Source organism: Drosophila santomea, chromosome 3L (assembly GCF_016746245.2).
Source record: "Drosophila santomea strain STO CAGO 1482 chromosome 3L, Prin_Dsan_1.1, whole genome shotgun sequence".
NCBI classification, from domain to species: Eukaryota; Metazoa; Arthropoda; class Insecta; order Diptera; family Drosophilidae; genus Drosophila; species Drosophila santomea.
The window spans coordinates 11,853,311-11,869,725 of NC_053018.2; the positions used below are offsets into that span (position 1 = coordinate 11,853,311).

At 43.0% G+C, this 16,415-nt stretch overlaps 5 protein-coding genes across 11 annotated transcripts; 2 read left to right on the forward strand and 3 right to left on the reverse strand.

The window, feature by feature from the left end:
- Positions 1-126: 126 nt before the first annotated feature.
- Positions 127-6,246, forward strand: LOC120448441 (major facilitator superfamily domain-containing protein 6-A). 2 transcript variants are annotated; one of them, XM_039630453.1, is made up of 6 exons: positions 128-764; positions 2,165-2,303; positions 2,827-3,658; positions 3,727-4,194; positions 4,256-4,442; positions 5,191-6,246. In XM_039630453.1, the coding sequence occupies exons 1-6, from the start codon at positions 701-703 to the stop codon at positions 5,262-5,264; spliced, it is 1,764 nt and encodes a 587-aa protein (XP_039486387.1). In that variant the 5' UTR covers positions 128-700; the 3' UTR covers positions 5,265-6,246. The 2 variants fall into 2 exon arrangements, with proteins under 2 accessions (XP_039486386.1, XP_039486387.1); XM_039630452.2 differs by lacking the exon at positions 5,191-6,246 and having other exon boundaries at positions 127-764; positions 4,256-4,995.
- Positions 5,719-7,529, reverse strand: LOC120448442 (biogenesis of lysosome-related organelles complex 1 subunit 6). Of its 2 annotated transcripts, none has more exons than XM_039630454.1 (5): positions 7,430-7,529; positions 7,161-7,370; positions 7,018-7,102; positions 6,315-6,401; positions 5,719-6,198 (listed from the first exon to the last, which is right to left on the reverse strand). In XM_039630454.1, exons 1-5 carry the CDS (start codon positions 7,453-7,455, stop codon positions 6,103-6,105), a joined length of 504 nt encoding a protein of 167 aa, XP_039486388.1. In that variant the 5' UTR covers positions 7,456-7,529; the 3' UTR covers positions 5,719-6,102. The 2 variants fall into 2 exon arrangements, with proteins under 2 accessions (XP_039486388.1, XP_039486389.1); XM_039630455.1 differs by having other exon boundaries at positions 5,719-6,218.
- Positions 7,530-7,765: 236 nt separating this feature from the next.
- LOC120449895 lies at positions 7,766-9,895 on the forward strand. Of its 2 annotated transcripts, none has more exons than XM_039632578.2 (4): positions 7,766-7,972; positions 8,034-8,553; positions 8,616-8,763; positions 8,833-9,895. In XM_039632578.2, the coding sequence occupies exons 1-4, from the start codon at positions 7,828-7,830 to the stop codon at positions 8,836-8,838; spliced, it is 819 nt and encodes a 272-aa protein (XP_039488512.1). In that variant the 5' UTR covers positions 7,766-7,827; the 3' UTR covers positions 8,839-9,895. The 2 variants fall into 2 exon arrangements, with proteins under 2 accessions (XP_039488512.1, XP_039488511.1); XM_039632577.2 differs by having other exon boundaries at positions 7,767-7,972; positions 8,821-9,895.
- Positions 9,896-10,091: 196 nt separating this feature from the next.
- Positions 10,092-13,199, reverse strand: LOC120449187 (2-(3-amino-3-carboxypropyl)histidine synthase subunit 1). 3 transcript variants are annotated; one of them, XM_039631536.2, is made up of 3 exons: positions 13,092-13,199; positions 11,045-11,813; positions 10,092-10,986 (listed from the first exon to the last, which is right to left on the reverse strand). In XM_039631536.2, the coding sequence occupies exons 2-3, from the start codon at positions 11,807-11,809 to the stop codon at positions 10,387-10,389; spliced, it is 1,365 nt and encodes a 454-aa protein (XP_039487470.1). In that variant the 5' UTR covers positions 11,810-11,813; positions 13,092-13,199; the 3' UTR covers positions 10,092-10,386. The 3 variants fall into 3 exon arrangements, with proteins under 3 accessions (XP_039487470.1, XP_039487472.1, XP_039487469.1); XM_039631538.2 differs by lacking the exon at positions 13,092-13,199 and adding an exon at positions 12,618-12,765; XM_039631535.2 differs by lacking the exon at positions 13,092-13,199 and adding an exon at positions 12,529-12,680.
- A 305-nt stretch (positions 13,200-13,504) lies between these two features.
- On the reverse strand, positions 13,505-15,701 carry LOC120448434 (dynein axonemal intermediate chain 2). Of its 2 annotated transcripts, none has more exons than XM_039630443.1 (5): positions 14,524-15,701; positions 14,286-14,464; positions 13,992-14,229; positions 13,709-13,932; positions 13,505-13,628 (listed from the first exon to the last, which is right to left on the reverse strand). In XM_039630443.1, the coding sequence occupies exons 1-5, from the start codon at positions 15,592-15,594 to the stop codon at positions 13,610-13,612; spliced, it is 1,731 nt and encodes a 576-aa protein (XP_039486377.1). In that variant the 5' UTR covers positions 15,595-15,701; the 3' UTR covers positions 13,505-13,609. The 2 variants fall into 2 exon arrangements, with proteins under 2 accessions (XP_039486377.1, XP_039486375.1); XM_039630441.1 differs by having other exon boundaries at positions 13,511-13,628; positions 13,713-13,932.
- Between the last annotated feature and the right edge of the window lie 714 nt (positions 15,702-16,415).

The window sequence follows — 16,415 nt, forward strand, 5'->3', positions numbered from 1 at the left end:
ATCTTCATACTTTAAAGCTCGTTATCATCGCTTGTAAGCCATAAGCTTGTAAGTGCCATCTCTAGCTGGACCAACTCCCATCCCTAGTCGGTCCAATCAGCTGTGTTTGCGATTAATGTTTTTTTTAGGTTTATTTAAGTGTTGCTAATAAAAGCGACCGACCGGGCGCCTCTTCTTGTTCGTCGGTGGGCGTATTCAGTTTATAATAATTGGTGTGCCGCAGATAAGGCGTATTCGTAAACAAACGACGGCAAACGCAAGCAAACATGTTGACACTCGGCTCGTAACGCCAGCGGCTCCATTCAGTCGTCTGTTGGATGTCCACCTAGCCGGAACCCTCGATTACCGCGGACTGTGCGTGGTGCGGCTAGATTCAATTCGTGCTAAAAATGCGACAAGTTCCCAGGCATTTCGAATAGCCAGACTGACGAGCCAAAGTGTTGAATTCTCGAAAAGAAAACGAATTGGCCAATTCAGAGGTTTCCAATTGGAGTAGAAACGTGATACCGCGTGCAAACACACATGCAAACAAACAAATAAATACACAAATAGCAAACACCTGCATGTGTGAGTGAGCAGGCACATGCTGTTTCTGCTTGCCCTCGCATTTTTTGTGAATGAACTGGAAAACGCGCTAGTTTAGCACGGATAGTATTGATCTTTGTTCCGCGGGTCAACGTAATTACTCGCAACTCGCAAAATGAAGGCCACCATCGATAAGGAGCTGCTGCCCATGAAGGCGCACTATTTTCTCTTCAACGCCGGCAAGTAACTTCCCCCTTCCCCCTGCCAGCCCATTAAGTTAAGCACCGCGCATCGCTTACATCAGCCGATAATGTTTTCCCGTTTTCAGAGGCACGCACGTGCTGCAGCTTATACGTACATACGTACATGTACATATGTGCATACAAATGTATTTACATCCATTTAGCTGTTAATTGCGAACTTTTGAACTGTAACTTCGATTTCGTCACAGCGCACTTATGCATTAATAATCATGTGTGGAGATAAGGAAAACACCCGGAATAGAGACCATAGAGCACTGAAAGTCCAGTAAAACAGCGATAAGCTAATGCAGGCCGATTCGGGTTGCGATTCCCATCGCACTTTGCTGGGTTTTAATTACAATCAGAGCAATTCCATTGCGTTTACATGGCGTAATCGAAACTCAATTAGCTGAAACCCCTATAATTTTAGTTGTTACAAAATATGCTGCTATCTTTCAGTACATATGTATGTATCTACTGATATGTTTGAGTTGTATTTACAACTATTAAAACATCTACCTCTTAGTTAAAACTACGTCAATATTTATTTACAAAGAATTTTTGAATATTTCTTTTACGAGAAGTACTTTTTCGTGGAAAAATTATCGGCAGTACAAGAGAAAATCTCTTAATTCTCCTTAAAATCAACAATAGATGTGTATTTGGAATCAAATCAAATAATTCAACTTCTATGGAAATGGATGGAAAATTTGAAGTATCCGTAAATGTCTGGCGTCCAATTAATTAAACACTTTATGTGAGTTAAGACCACATGGAAACACAAGAATACGATTTCCAATCTAACTTCAATTGCCAGAATTGGCTGAGACATTTCAATTTTCGGTTGGTTAAAGTAATGGAAAATATGTTTGGTATTTAGACATGTAGAAAATTGGGAAGATAATAACGTTATAAAGCAGAGTATTCTTAGCCAAGCAAACACAGACGTGCGATAAGCTATGTACATCTTTATACTCCGACTTAGACTACATGACTAAACCTAAACCGCTTGCAAAAAGATGAACCCAATCCAAAGGCCAAAGGTGGCCAAGGGTTAGGAAACGAGATTTTGTGACAGCCACATGGCCCAGAGACCTCGTTGCCGCGCCCGAAACTCATCAAAAGTTAAGACACGCCGACAGGCGAAGCACTTTCAGCAATTAAAGCTTACTTTTACTTCTATCACACTTTTCAATTCAATTAACAATGCGTTCTACTGCAAAACGAGTCGGCGATGTCTAGATGCACTGGTTTGTGGTTGACTCTGCTTATCGGCGAGGCAGAAACACCCACTAGTTTGGCACTGCCCATATGCATATCTCCACCCACGCATCATCTGCTTATCAGCTCCAACGAGTCCGCAAGATAATCTAGTGTTTTTCTGCTTTATTATCCAGGCACCGCGCCCGTCGTCCCCTTCATGCCCACCCTGGCCGGCCAATTGGGCTACTCCCCCGCCGTCGTGGGCACCATGTACACCATCCTGCCCATCATCGGAATGCTGGCGAAGCCTCTATTCGGTTACATTGCCGACCGGTAAGATGATCTCTGCGACTTATCTGTGCATTTAGATCCCATTTCCCAGACCCAAACACTTTTGTTTATTGTACTTTATTTACATTTATAAACATGACTTTAGTCAGCAAAATGTTCAATCTCTTTGTGTTAGGGTTTTTTAGTGAGCTAGACTCAAAATATCTATGCATGCACATCCCCACTGTTTTTAAGGAAATTATCAAAGCAATAGAGATAACACCACTTTAGATTGGCCTAAATGCTATCAGTTTCAACATTCAATTTGGATACTAACGCAATAACTATCAATCAAAAGCCACAGTGGAGCCACAATTTTAAATGACAGCATTTTATTTATTATCGAATGATATCTGCAAGTGCTCTTGTACTTCGTTTTGGGTGGTCAAGTGTAATTCAATAATAATTCCATAATACATATATAACTATTAATTTTCACTGGGTTCAGAAGAAAAGAAGATCTTAATGCTGACACACTGGTTATTTAAAGCTTTCAATAACAAGAGTGCTTCTCAACCATCCAAAGGTACCATCGCCATCGACCCCTTTTCCTGAGTGGCCAGGTCCTCACGGGCATCGCCTTCTTCCTCATCATGTTTGTGCCGGGCATGGAGAAGCCGCTGCCCAAGGTGGAGTTCCACTGCCACCGGGGCGTCTCCGACGTGCGATTCTGCTCGGAGTACGGCGAGTGCGAGAAAAGGAATCTGGAGCAATACTACGGAAACAGGACGCTGGAGTGCCATTTGAACTGCGAGGCGCAGCCCTTCATGTGGGACATTGTGTGCCAGGATTGGCTGAAGAACGGCACGGAGAATTGTGCCGCCAATCGGACCAACACCCAAATGGAATTCGGCACGAGCATCAACATGCAAAAGATTGAGAAGGATGACAGCTGCATGTTCTTTATGATTCCTCACGATCAGGGCCAGATTGCAGGCCAGAATGTCACGTTGTATTGTCCAAGGGATAAGGAGTACTTCAAGTCCAATTGCACCATGGACTGCCATGAGGACTACCTCAAGGAGCAGCTGGCGGAGAGTCCGGTGATTAACACGAGCAGTGCCGTGTCCATGCCGCAGTTTTGGCTGTTCTTTGGCCTGCTCATCCTCAGCTGGATCGGCATGGCGGTGGTGGTCAGCATTGGTGACGCCATATGCTTTGGCATCCTCGGCGATCGCCATCACCTGTATGGCAAGCAGCGTCTGTGCGGCTCCCTTGGATGGGGAGTTTTTGCCCTTCTAGCGGGACTCCTTGTGGATCACATGTCCGCGGGCGAGGTGAACAAGAACTACACGGCCGTGTTCTGGATGGCACTGCTTATCATGGGATTCGATGTATTCGCATCATCCAAGCTGAGGGTGAGCACATCAGAGACTGCAAATCCTTTCCATAAACTGACTTGTAGTTTCCTTAAACCAAATTACAGCACACACCAACACATTTGTCGTCCAACATATTGAGGGATGTGGGTCAGATGTTCCTCTCGGTGCGCTGCGTCGTCTTTTTCCTGTGGTGCGTTGCCATTGGACTGGGAACGGCGCTGATATGGAACTTCCTTTTCATATACCTGGAGGAGCTGGACAAGGCGTATGAGGAATGCGGCAGCTCAATTAAGACCTTGGAGGGCTTGGTTATGGGCATTCAGTGCTTTGGCGGCGAACTGCCATTCTTCTTTCTGTCCGGATGGATTCTGAAGAAGATTGGTCATGTGAACGCCATGAGCCTGGTGCTCTTTGGATTCGGAGTGAGATTTATTCTCTACTCGATGCTGCAGAATCCCTGGTACATCCTGCCCATCGAACTGATGAACGGGGTGACCTTCGGTCTTTTCTATGCCACAATGGCCTCCTATGCGAGCATTGTGGCACCGCCAGGAACCGATGCCACCATGCAGGTGATCTCGATGATTGTAGGAGTGGTATCCCACTCATTTATTAATTTCATTGCCATTTCAGAGTCTGGTTGGAGCGATATTCGAAGGCGTCGGTGTGTCAATGGGCAGCTTGATCGGTGGACAGCTCTTTGAGGCGGTCACTGCACGCCACACCTTTGAGATCTTCGGAATAGGTGCCTTCATAATCTTTGTGATCCACGTTTGCATTCAGCTGTATCTCCAGCGCAACAGTAACATCGACGAAAATGGTAAGGGTACGGTCGCTTCTGACACTGCCAATGCCAATGCCAATGCCACTGCCTCACCCTCTGCACCCTTGGAGACAGACATTTCTAAAAATACTGACCATAAAGACGGTGACGGGTTTCGCGAAGTCGACCTGAGTTGATGGTGACCGTGATCCTCCTACTGAATTTTGTAATCTTATATACATTGACGGATTTAAATTGATCTAACGAAAACCTAGCACCCTTAAGTATTAACCAATAACCATTCAAATGCAGTGAAGCCGGTAACGAGTTCCATATGGCCATTGTACTTAAAACCATCATATATTTTGTAAGATCTGCCATAGATTTTATAATAGAATTTTTGACGGTAACAAACCTAATAATTCTCAAACTGAATTTAACCTATTGTCGCCCTATTACATAAGTTTTGTAATGCTGAAACACGAAATGATGATAGCCATATCATATTTTTTCCATTAAAATGTATGCGAACTGAAGAAAACGTTGACAAATAAAATGGGTATCAAAACTCTTTGAAAAAAGGGGAAAAAAACTATTTCACCTGCTTTTGAAAACTAACAAATAAATAGTGGTAAAACAATGAGCTAACATATAAACTAACAATCACATTTCTCCCTTTTTTTTTGGATTTAGTTTCTGTGTGTAATTTAAGTGGGGTATTTACTAGACTGTAGCTTTTACCCATTAAACTTATTATTTAATAATGTAATATAAATGTTTCACTAACTCTTCTGAATATTTTTAGGCACTGTCAAGTATTTCGCACCGACAGATGCAATGCACATGCTGAATGATCAGGAGTATAGTAGAGTTAGCTAAACAATGTTTGTATTGGACGCATCACCACCCACAACAATCCACCAAACCAATCACCAAAAGTCACCAACGAGCCAGCAACAGCGGCAACAAGAGGCAAGAGGCCACGCTTCTACAGTTCAACTGAATGCTCCACTCCGACATATTTCTACTCCTGAGCTGCATGTTGAATCGATCTACTACCTGTATTGTAAACGTGCTTTAATTAAGTAGTAACTTATCTTAGTAGCCCCACACTCACACCGATCGCCATCTACGTGCATGTCGCGTAAGCGAATCTCTTCCTCACTTTCCCATTTACAATTGAAACCAATGTGAGAACTTAATTATTTGTAGAATTTCAAGCGCAGCTGGTTGTTTGCATGTTCAAGTAGTTAAAACAATGTTTATCGCGAATTTCAGTTTAAGCCGCTGCCTTGGCGCTGTGATTGTTCAACTATTGTTTCTCCACACCATCTTAATGTTAAACATATTTGTATATTTATAAATAATATTTGCAGCTAAATGTAAGTAGTGATTGGCTTTCCTCACTCTGCGCGCATTTAGCTTGTTTCTGCGAAATCTCTTAAGTGTTTACTTAACTATACATAATATACAATGTCATATTTTCCAACTAATCGCAGACATACAATATCCAGGTCTTATAATGTATACAATTATTATTATTATTATTATTCATATTATTATTATGTATTCAAATGGTTTAACTTTTGTTCAACTGTTATCTGTTACAATATTGGCTAGTTGTAAACGGGAATCCCAATGTAAATGCGCCTTTACAAGGTGTGTAGCTTGTAAAATCCGAGATACACCTGCTTAGGTGTTAGCTGAACCGCTGCTTCTACTGGCTGCCAATGAGCGACTCCTCGTGCTGTAGCCTCTCGAGTTTCCGCTGGTAGTCACGCTGCTTGCAGGCCGCCACGTTAGCGGCTCGTTTCTGTAATCAGCAATTCAAAGCTAATAAACATTTTAATCAACAGCGGGATTCTAGTTTCTGATTACTTTCTTTACGGCTTTATTATGGGTTTTTACTTTGCTTAAATCACTTCTCACCTTCAATTCTTTGGTGCGCTGGTAGACGCTCTGCATTTCCTTCTTGATTTTTGTTAGCTTTTCCTTGTATCGCCTTACATCGCTCATCTACAAAGTTGGATATTGTAATTGAGCTAATTACTTGTGCTCTCTAATGGCAAGTTACTTTGTTGCCTGTTTCTGTTTGTCTTTAGATTAGATTGTGATCCCAGACGTAGGTCAACTTAATTTGCTGAGCTATCTTATACTTAAGCTTTGCGATGGATAGTGCCTTATATATTGGCCCTAATTGGTCCGAATTATTTAGTGTAGCCTCGAAACAAAAGTGATATATGAAAGCTTCAGTCGAGCTAGGGAACTTGGGTATACTGGACTATGTGTTTCGGGCTCTGACCAATATTATTATTTTATAAATGTGTTTTGACAAAGTAAATATACAATAAATCTTACTCATAAGCTTCGAAATATTAACACTCTTGTAATATATTGAGAGTATTCTGACTTTAAATTGCTTTGAAAAATATTCAGCAAATAAATAAAATTTTGGAATTTCTACTACAAATTATTTTATAATTATTAAGTTAGAATTTAAGAATTTTTTAAACAAGACAGAGTTTACTTTTGCGTACCATACCGAAAGCAAAGTGAAAGTTAACTGGGTCACAACAGAATCTTCCCAAGATGCAGTTCCCTGATCAGGTTGCCTGACACAATCACTACTTACCATGTCATTCAGCCTGGCCACTTCGCTACAGTCCAGCTTATATTTCTCCTTGGACAAGTCGATGTATGTTTTGTTCTGCCTGCCGCTGAAATGAGATTTGCAGTTCATGAAGTGATCTTCAGAATCCGAACCAAAGTGCTCACATTAATTCCCTGAGCTGGGAGCGCACATGGTTCAGCGGAGGTTCCGCTATTTGCAGGACGCCAGCGGACATTTGCAAGGCGGCTAGACTGCCCATGACTTCGTTGTCCTGGGAGGAGCAACAGGTTTCCGCATCTTGTTTTGGTTTTCCATTGGGTGAAGATTGGGCGCTGGGATCCCTTGCAGACTCATTTGGGAGCTCATTGAGAACGCTAAGAATGTGAATTTTATGTACCGCATACTAAAAAAGACACATTATTATTTATTTTACCTATTTATATTGCTGCTCTTCAACATAATATCAAATATTTGCTGGCTAAATCAAAACAAACCAATAGGAGATTAAAACTGAAAAACAGCTGATTAATCGGGTCTGGAATTGTTATCGATAAGTTGGACAGCATTTTTAAAATTAAAGTGAATTGCTTAAACTAGAATGTCATATGCTGCAGATAGCTCTGTTCATTTTAGTGCTCTATACCAACAGGTTTTTTATATTTGTTTAAATAAAAAAAAGAAACGATAATTCACATCGCATAAAATACCCATTTATCCATTAGCCGCTCGCATAGCCTAGTCTCGAACCTATTTAGTCGTGACACCTAGTACAGTTTGGGAGCCTGATAGTCAGCTGTTTGTTTACCTTTTAATTAACAAAAAATATATTAAATGCGCTGCGCTGTAAGAAATTGCGGAAACAACAATCGCAATTGCAATAGAACGAAATGGCGATACTTTCACTTTCCCAAAGAGGAGCCAAACCTGCAAAGGTGGATTGATTTTTGCCAGCGCGATAATATCAACCCCGCCACAGGTATTATTCAATAACAACTGTTTAAAGAGTAAACAAATTATATGTGTATCTTTTTTAACAGCCTGCATTTGCAATGAGCACTTTGCACCCGATGCCTTTGAGCGAAATATGCAGTACGAACTGGGCTTCAGCCGCAAAAATCCAACCAAACTGAAGCCCGGCTCCTTTCCGAGTGTAAATAGACCCCAAAAGTTGGCGAAGGAGCTGCGTGGAAGGATCAAAAAGGGCTCCTTAGCTGGTTCCACGAGAATGAACAAGATGGAGTCTAAATCACTCCTGGAAGAAACGCAATCGTCGGAAGGTCCCGAAACCATAGAAATCGAACTCTGTGATTTTACTGCAGATTTTGGGGGCTTCGAAGAAGGTTCGTCCAGATTGTACGATAATATCGCAAAACCGATCAGTGAATCTGAAACGCTAGCGAGCTCCCAATCATCTGAAGATGCCGACTGTCCGTCAAATCCCAGGCACTGGGAAGTAGAAATTTTGGATCCCCTCAACCCGCCGTCAAATGCCAGGGATCATGTGGAGATCATCGATTCGGAAGGGGACAACTATGTAAAGCACTTGGAGCTTGAAGTGTAAGTCGTTAATATATGCTATGTTCCATTTAATAAATCATAAATGTATTGTTCGTTCCCAGATGCTCCCTGAAACGTGAGATATTCTTCCTCAAAGACGAACGCCAAAAGCTAAAGGATGAAATTCGTGATCTCAAGGACACAATTCAAAAATCAGAAGTCCAAGAAATCGCAGAAAAACAACTGCAAATTTTTGTTAAAAGCAACGAGGTTGGTTTTTAGTTTTTCTTTTTGCATTTTCCTTGGGTAACAGTTTTACTATTTTAGAGGTCTCCACAGGTTTAGAAAAGGCTTTTTAGATATCTGCAACAAAAACATAATCTTCAACGACTGACTAGCTTGTAAAATCTGATTGAAAACATTAAACGTAATTAAATGTAGATGTAGTGCGTAATAATAAACTAGTACATGTGCTTAATCCATTCTGAATCTGAACCCAACTTTAATAAATAAATGAAATGAAAATTTGATAAATAACCTTAATATTTCAATTGCCAGAGGCTCATTAATGCTTTTATACATTTGTTTTAAATAATTTGTATGTTACAGGAGAAATTTTTGGATGTTGTAAGCATTTCTAGTTGCTCATTTACTTTAGAAATGGAATGCATACGTTGCGACTTGGGTGAAATCCTTAACAATTTCTTGTCTACCTACATAGCCACTTACCCACACCTTTTCCCTGCTTTCTATCGACTTGAGCACTTTCCACAAAATCAGCGGGCACTCAAAAAGGTTTTGAAGGTGTTCGCGTTTATCTTTCCTGGAAATTTTTGGGTAATCGCGGTGTGGTAATATTTGCCAAGGTCAAAGTCATTACGACTCTTATCCAGTAAAACTCGGAATTTCGCCTACCTGCAGGAGTATATAACGCAGTGGTCGACTGGGAATCGACCTGCACTGCAAGCGATGTTCTCCGACCGACAACATCCATCGCGGACCGACGTCGGCTCCTGGTGGAGCACCACGCATCCGGCGCTGGATTGTTGAGGCATCAAAGGACGAGAACGACGTCGAACACCACACATCCTGGGAGCAGCTCTAAGGATCCAATCTTGAAGACATTGCAGTGACAGCAAATTAGCCGAATTTAGACAATTGTAAATTCTAGTTAATTCTATAGCCAAATTGTACATTTTAGTTAATGTCCCACTTCGATTGTATATACACATCATCAACACAATTGTATATAACTAGTTAGCCAATTTAGTCTAAGTAGTAAATTGTACATAGCAACCCTAGCCAATTTTTAGCCAATTCAATAGACCAATTGTACATACAAACAAAATGTAGATAATTTAACAAGTTTAGTAAAATTTTTAGTTCAATTATACAGAATTAAGCAAATTTGTAAAGAAATTGTATATATTTAAAATATTTGTGATATTTTTGCAATAAAATTAAATTGAAAAGATAAAAGAATTTGCTTTAAAACGGAAATTGCAAAAGATTTGTGGGTTAAAAGCTGCTTTGAATTGGAATATTTTTATAAAAAGTAACTAAAATGTTACTTGTTAAATAAATAAAATACTCAGGTGTTGTTTTAAACATTATTTTAATGTTGAAAGTTGTGTACATTGTTGCTGCTTATTAACACTTGCATCTCTGTTAAAAGAGTGTATAAAATCAATAAACTAAAGAACGAAATTGCGAACATAGAATTTATGATCCTATCTGTGATGAACACAAAAGATGCCCTAATAGTAAGAACTTAAAAACCTAATTTGTACTAACTAAATTAGTAGGTAATCAATATATTTGGGCAGACGATCTAAGCTGATCGATTGAGATGGAGGGCTCCGTGGGCAGTTGGAAGCGAGCCACACAAATTGTTTATCCCTTCTTAAAGTCGAGAAGATCGTCAAGAGCCGCTGCCTTGCCGGAATCGTCCTTCTCCAATTCCGCCCGTGTGCATCTGCCACAACAATCAGCCGAGGGCTTGTTCTCGCACTCTCCTATCGCTGGTGGCTTGAAGTTGGGTGTCCAGGGTCCCAGGCTGCCGCTAGCGTAGAAGTCCATGGGATAGGCGTTGTTGCGGGGCGACGAGTTATGTGGCGTCCATTCGACATCGCCCAAAACCACTGACAGTTCGTAAGGATTGAGCAATGGTTGAGTAAAGGCGGATCCCCAGTCGATTGAAAGTCGCGGGCAAGCAATCTGCACGAACGCGTCGATGTCGGCGAAGAGAGCCAATTTCTGTGGGAAGATCTCCGACAGCAATAATGTGGTAGTTTCGATACCCTTGGCATGAAGTCGCTTCTCCAAAAACCGATGCACTCTTGAACTGCCCTGTCTTCCGAGTGTTCCAAGTATAATGCCAATGCGGCGCGCCTTCTTAGCCCGTTGAACAGCGTCCAGGCGAAGATTCTGCATCGCCGAGTGGTCGTACTGCTCTGTGGTGAACTTCTTCTCATACGGATCATACTTGTAGGCCTAATATCAACATATTATATTATTAAACTATAAATTCGTTTCAAAGCATAATGCATACCTTTAGCAACGGGTTGGCAATCATCGCGGATTCCAGATGAAAACGTCCATCACCCAGATATATTATCATCTTTGTTGTCTCCGGCAGCTGAGGCGAAGTGCACCCAAGAATCTCTCCGGGACTAAGTGGCTTGGCCTGTGGTACTATCACATCATAACCTGCTGCTTTTAGTTCAGTAGATGCAGCCTGCAGCGTTGTCACGAACTGTATTGTGCTGACTAAAGCTATTTGGCCCACCTCTGGGCGGAAGTTCAGCTTAACAGAGTCCAGAAAGTGCAGCGGATCGATTTTGATGTCTACAAAAATGTACAGCACCTTGATGCCACACGTCTGATCTACGGGAATGAGGCAGCTGTGGCCGTAGTGGACCAGCAGATCAGCTCCCAATGCCTTGGCGGTGTAGTCGTCCACGCAGCAAGCTCCATAAGTCACATCGCCCATTATCACAGTGTCTGCGCTGGTGAATCGCTCTACAATGTCGCTGATAACCATGGCGTACATCAGCAGGCCCTCCGGCAGTTGCAGGGCCACTCGCTTGGCCTTCATCTCCCGTATGCGCCAGATGGTCTTGTGCATCTCGAAGTTGTAGTTCGAGGGCAGGCGGTCGATGGCCTGCTGCAGCAGCGGATCATCGAGCAGCTCCTGGGGAATCCGATTGATACGCGCTTTTGGCTTGAACACCTTCTTTGGCCTGGCTCGGACCACCACAACATCGGTGCTCTCGCTGGTCGGGAGGTTGCTGCTGGGTTGGATCACGTCCAACATGGTGCTGCAAGAGTATAGAGTAATGAGTATATTTCTTGAATTCCTTGAAATAAAGAATGCTGTTGAAAATGGCCTACTCTATAAACCTACAATGCTCCTTATACGTTTGTTAAAAAATAAATTTAAAATACCACATTCATATTTGAACCAGACATGTTAAGGTCAAGATTGTTTTGATTATTTGAAATTATGGAATCGTATTTAAATTTGTTTGTGCGGCGATCGGCTCACAAAATAAACAATAAACAAAGAGACAGCGCATCGTATTGACTGGATTTGGATGATGCGAGTGGCGTACGTGACTGCTGAATGGCATGGAATGGGAGGACGTGGTCCGGCCCCCTCGGATTGCAGCGAACCGGAAAAGAAAAACCCGAATTCATATATGTAATTAGCACACGCCAGGTGGTGGGTGAATCACTCAATGGACGGCCCCACCTTGGGGAAACACTTTGGAGCAGGCACTTTCAAATCGGAGCGCCACCAAGGTCTGAATTAACAATTGCCAATTGAACGGCAAAACAAACTGGCGTTCTACTCTATAGTAAACAGCATAGTAATAGTAATATATTGTTTAATTCTGTTGAAAAATGTCGGAAATAATTCCCAACAAAGCACCGATTGATTGAAAACTAGCACGAAAACTATGTGAACACCAAATGTTTACTATGCACTTTAAACATAAACGCAGCAACTTCACTGGCTGGCCTTTGTCTTACCCGTGGTATTTGTTTAGTTAACAACAGTTAATAAAGTAATACTATTTAATAGTAGAACACAAGCTGCCTGCACTCGGAACGCTCGATACCTTTATCAGTTGGCCGTTGGACGCCGTCTGAGTTTCAGGGGTTGCGTTTGCTGTTTGCCGTTGGCGTTTGGCTGCTGCACAGAAATTGGTCACTGAACTTTCCGTGTGTGTTGCGCCATTGATAACTGTTTCTGAGTCACGTAGGCCGCACACCATGCAACACGGCACGGGTTACTTTGGCTACCTGACCCCGCTAATTGCACTGCGTTGGATTTTTAGAAAGTACCTCGCAGCCTAGTAGCTGACCTAAATTAAAGCGCTGGTTTGTTAATTTACACTCGGAACAACTATTATATCACTTGGCACAGATAATGGTTGGCCTTTGGCCCTTTGACTTGTAGCACAGTGTACTGCTGGCACGTTTACTCGCACAGCTGATGCGAAATTGTTGCTTCGACTGTCGTTCCCAATCGCACAGTCTATTGATTTGTATTTGAATGTGCTTTTAGCTTGTCTGGCACACGAGTTACTTACAGTTTTTTATTCCTTAGCGTGCTTTAGAAGCGTTTTAGTTATTTCCTTCCAATCCCGCGTGCGAATGTCCAATGACAACAGCTGATTGGGCTAATTGGCTCGTGAACTTGAAACTGAGTCCGATCGGAGCAGAGAACTAGAGCCAGTTGTTCCCAACACTAAAAATTAAAAGTGTTGAATAACGACGAATGGCGTTTTAATCGGTTTTTAAATTTTTAAATTTCACCACTTGTACTGAATCAACAAAGTGCTGTTGGTTAATTGAAAAGTTCTTTTAAAGTTTAATAATACTTAATACTTGAGAATATTCTATAACATTAGGATTGGATCAATTGTTCTTGAGTTTATATGGCTACCACCCTGGTAGTCCGATCTATAATAAGTTACACTTTGAATACATTTTTAATATTTATTTCCTAACCAATTCAATTCCTATACCGTGTACTTATTAGTTGTAACAATGAAATGATATAGTTCCGCTTGGGATTTACAGCTTCGAGCTCTCCGCCTCGGACACATCAGCCTCCTCCGCATCCTCTGAAATGGAAAATAAAAGAAAACAAATTAGTGAAAACTCCCGGAAAAGGGGCATCAATTCATAAACCGCCTTCGTTCACCTACGCTTTCCGCCGGGCAGACGCCTTTGGCGTTCCTGTTCCACGGCCGCAAAGTATTCGGAGGCGGCTTGCTCGCAGGCTGCCTCAAACGGCGCCATGTTGATCTTCCCGTTGACCATCATCGTGTCCCCCTGATCCTGGCCATGGTTGGCCTTCACCTTCAGCTTGCTTTCCCGGGACTTGGCCTCCAGGATCTTCTCACGACGGTTCTCGCGCTCGAACATCTGCCAGAGGAGTATTTGATTGAGGAGACTATAATGTTGGATTCCCATTCGAAACTTACGGCGGTTAGTAGTGGCTTGTCGTTCTTGGCCGACATGACCATGTTGTCGGAGACCTCGATGAGGAAAGTGGCTCCCAGCTGGCTGCCGCAGCTCACGAATTTGCCGTTCTCGTTGGTCCGGACACAATAAAGGGGCTCATCGCAAACCTTAACCGTGAGCACTGGCTCGTTCTGCTGCTGCAGCAGATCCCAGGTGTCCAAAACGCCATCCATGCGTGTGATGAAGAACTGGGAGACTCTGGAATTGATGATGTAGGCCAAGCAAGAAATAACCTGCAGGTAATGAGTTCTCACTTGGTGTAACTCCAAGCGCCATCGGTCAACATTGAGCTGCTGCTCTTGGTCCAGATGATGGAGCTCTCCCTGCAGTCCTCCGACCAGATCCGGGCACACCAGTCGCCCACTGTTAGAAAGTTCTTGACAAAGGCCGGATTGCGGGTTATGGCATACACTGGACCCAGGTGGCACATCATCTGTGGGAGTGGAACAAAATAAATCGGAAATGATCCGTGATCAGAGGCAAAGAGCATACCCGTATCTGAATCTTCTCCGTGGGCGTCTTGCCCTTCCGATTGCAGGAGAAGAGCATGCCCATCTCAGTTCCCGCCATGAATCTTGTGGGAATGGTGGTCTCGTACTCCAGCACCGATATGCCGTAGGATCGGGACAGATCCTGCTCGTCACTCTTCACCGGATCCATGAGCAGGCGATCCAGAGGTTCGGTGAGCTTCCGGGTATCCCACCACAGCACCTGACCATCGGAACCGCCGGAGAAGAACTCGGTGCCGCTCTTCGAATTGTTCCAAAGCACCGAGTTGACCGGATCCCGGTGGCACACCTCCCGTTCGCTGATCATGACTGGAAGTTTGCCATGTCGCGTGTCCCAGGCGGCCACCTGACCATTGTACATGCCACTCACCAGACTGGTTGGATCCTTCTGGTTGTACTCCAGACACACGCACGGCACCTTCGGTTCCAGGGTGAGGAAGGGCTCGTTTGGATTCTCCACCTCCCAGATGTACGAGTTGCACTTCTGGTTGGACTTGTCGCCCTGGAACCGCATGTCGCAATGGCTGATGGCCATTTTGATGCCGCCATCCGGTGACCAGGACAAATGCTTCACTGGCACCTTTATGGGATTGGGATCGCGGTACACATTGACAGTTCGCGACTTGCAAGGCTCAGGCAGTGGAGCTGGATCGAGATTCTCGAAATAGTTCTCATAGATGTTGACCGCGTTGTTTTGATGGATGTAGTGCTCCATGGGCTTGGTCAGATTCATCACCTGGGTAATGTAATTCTCGTCCTTCTCGATTTTCCGCTTGTATCGCACCGTCTGCTCCGGATCATGCATGTTGATGTCCTTCGGCCATCCGCCCTCATTGTGGGTGATTCCCGTACTCTTGTACGTCGCCCTTTCCGTATTGGCCACACTCAGTGAGGTTTGTCCGGCGTATTGCGTCACCCGGTCCACGGGGTTCTGCAGGATGTAGCTCTTGACTAGCTCCGGATTCGAGTTCTCGGTGAACACCACCTCATCCTTGTCCTCGAAGTTGACGCGGGCTCCGAAGGAGCGTCGCTCCTTCTTGAAAATATATTCCATTCCTATTCGAAACTCAGCAAAAAGTATGACTGCTCTTCGATTTCACAGCCAATGAAATGAAGAAAACTTTGAGAGCCCACGATAAATCATTGATTTTATCCATGGCAACTGACTGCTTGGTCAATAGAAGTGTCGCAATCAACGGCCTACCGGATAAGCAGACATATGGATTTGTATTAAATTATATTATATATATTATTAAATTATAATTGTCTCCTTGCTCTCATTCAAACAATCCAAGTAATCCACAATTATTTGCAATTTTTATTTTCAACATAAAATTAGGGACTTATTTCGCGTAGAAATGTTTGCAAACAAATGATTGAGAATGCTAAAACTTTCGTACTTACAATAGTAATAGTTATAGTAAAATTAATGTGATCAAACTGGTATTTTACAGGGAAATCTTGAGGCTTGGATCGGGGACTCTACTACAGGGTATCTATACACGTTAACAATATCTATATTTGTTTTTCAGCTTCATCGGCCAATAAAGAGTGTTGAGTTTGGAAAATACTTGGCTTCCGATCTGTCTTAGGGTAAGGATTACTCTGCTGTCTGGTTGGGCTGGGCATACCATAAAATCACTCTTATACTGGCGACGATCTCTAGTATTTGTATATAGCATTGCTTTGCGGCAAATCGCTTGAAGATTTGTTATCGTTAGGTAGGTGTATTCGTTTCTAGCTTTGCTTCCTGCAACATCACATGATTTCCTCCACGCTCCTCCGTCTTCCACTCGGAACTACAGATCGAATCGGACTGGGTAACTACAACTAGAGCTGGTTTGATTTGATTTCGTTGGATTGGAACTTATAATA

Coding starts and splice junctions, on each gene's coding strand:
- LOC120448441 (XM_039630452.2), top strand. CDS start 701: ATGAAGGCCACCATCGATAAGGAGCTGCTGCCCATGAAGGCGCACTAT. Junction 765..2,164: donor CTATTTTCTCTTCAACGCCG/GCAAGTAACTTC, acceptor TTTATTATCCAG/GCACCGCGCCCGTCGTCCCC. Junction 3,659..3,726: donor TCGCATCATCCAAGCTGAGG/GTGAGCACATCA, acceptor ACCAAATTACAG/CACACACCAACACATTTGTC.
- LOC120448442 (XM_039630454.1), bottom strand. CDS start 7,455: ATGTTGAAGAGCAGCAATATAAATAG. Junction 6,402..7,017: donor TGGCCAGGCTGAATGACATG/GTAAGTAGTGAT, acceptor CCAACTTTGTAG/ATGAGCGATGTAAGGCGATA. Junction 6,199..6,314: donor AGCGCACCAAAGAATTGAAG/GTGAGAAGTGAT, acceptor TGCTGATTACAG/AAACGAGCCGCTAACGTGGC.
- LOC120449895 (XM_039632577.2), top strand. CDS start 7,828: ATGCGCTGCGCTGTAAGAAATTGCGGAAACAACAATCGCAATTGCAAT. Junction 7,973..8,033: donor TAATATCAACCCCGCCACAG/GTATTATTCAAT, acceptor CTTTTTTAACAG/CCTGCATTTGCAATGAGCAC. Junction 8,554..8,615: donor AAGCACTTGGAGCTTGAAGT/GTAAGTCGTTAA, acceptor GTTCGTTCCCAG/ATGCTCCCTGAAACGTGAGA.
- LOC120449187 (XM_039631536.2), bottom strand. CDS start 11,809: ATGTTGGACGTGATCCAACCCAGCAGCAACCTCCCGACCAGCGAGAGC. Junction 10,987..11,044: donor TTGCCAACCCGTTGCTAAAG/GTATGCATTATG, acceptor TGTTGATATTAG/GCCTACAAGTATGATCCGTA.
- LOC120448434 (XM_039630441.1), bottom strand. CDS start 15,594: ATGGAATATATTTTCAAGAAGGAGCGACGCTCCTTCGGAGCCCGCGTC. Junction 14,465..14,523: donor CGGAGAAGATTCAGATACGG/GTATGCTCTTTG, acceptor CCACTCCCACAG/ATGATGTGCCACCTGGGTCC. Junction 14,230..14,285: donor GGCGCTTGGAGTTACACCAA/GTGAGAACTCAT, acceptor CATCAATTCCAG/AGTCTCCCAGTTCTTCATCA.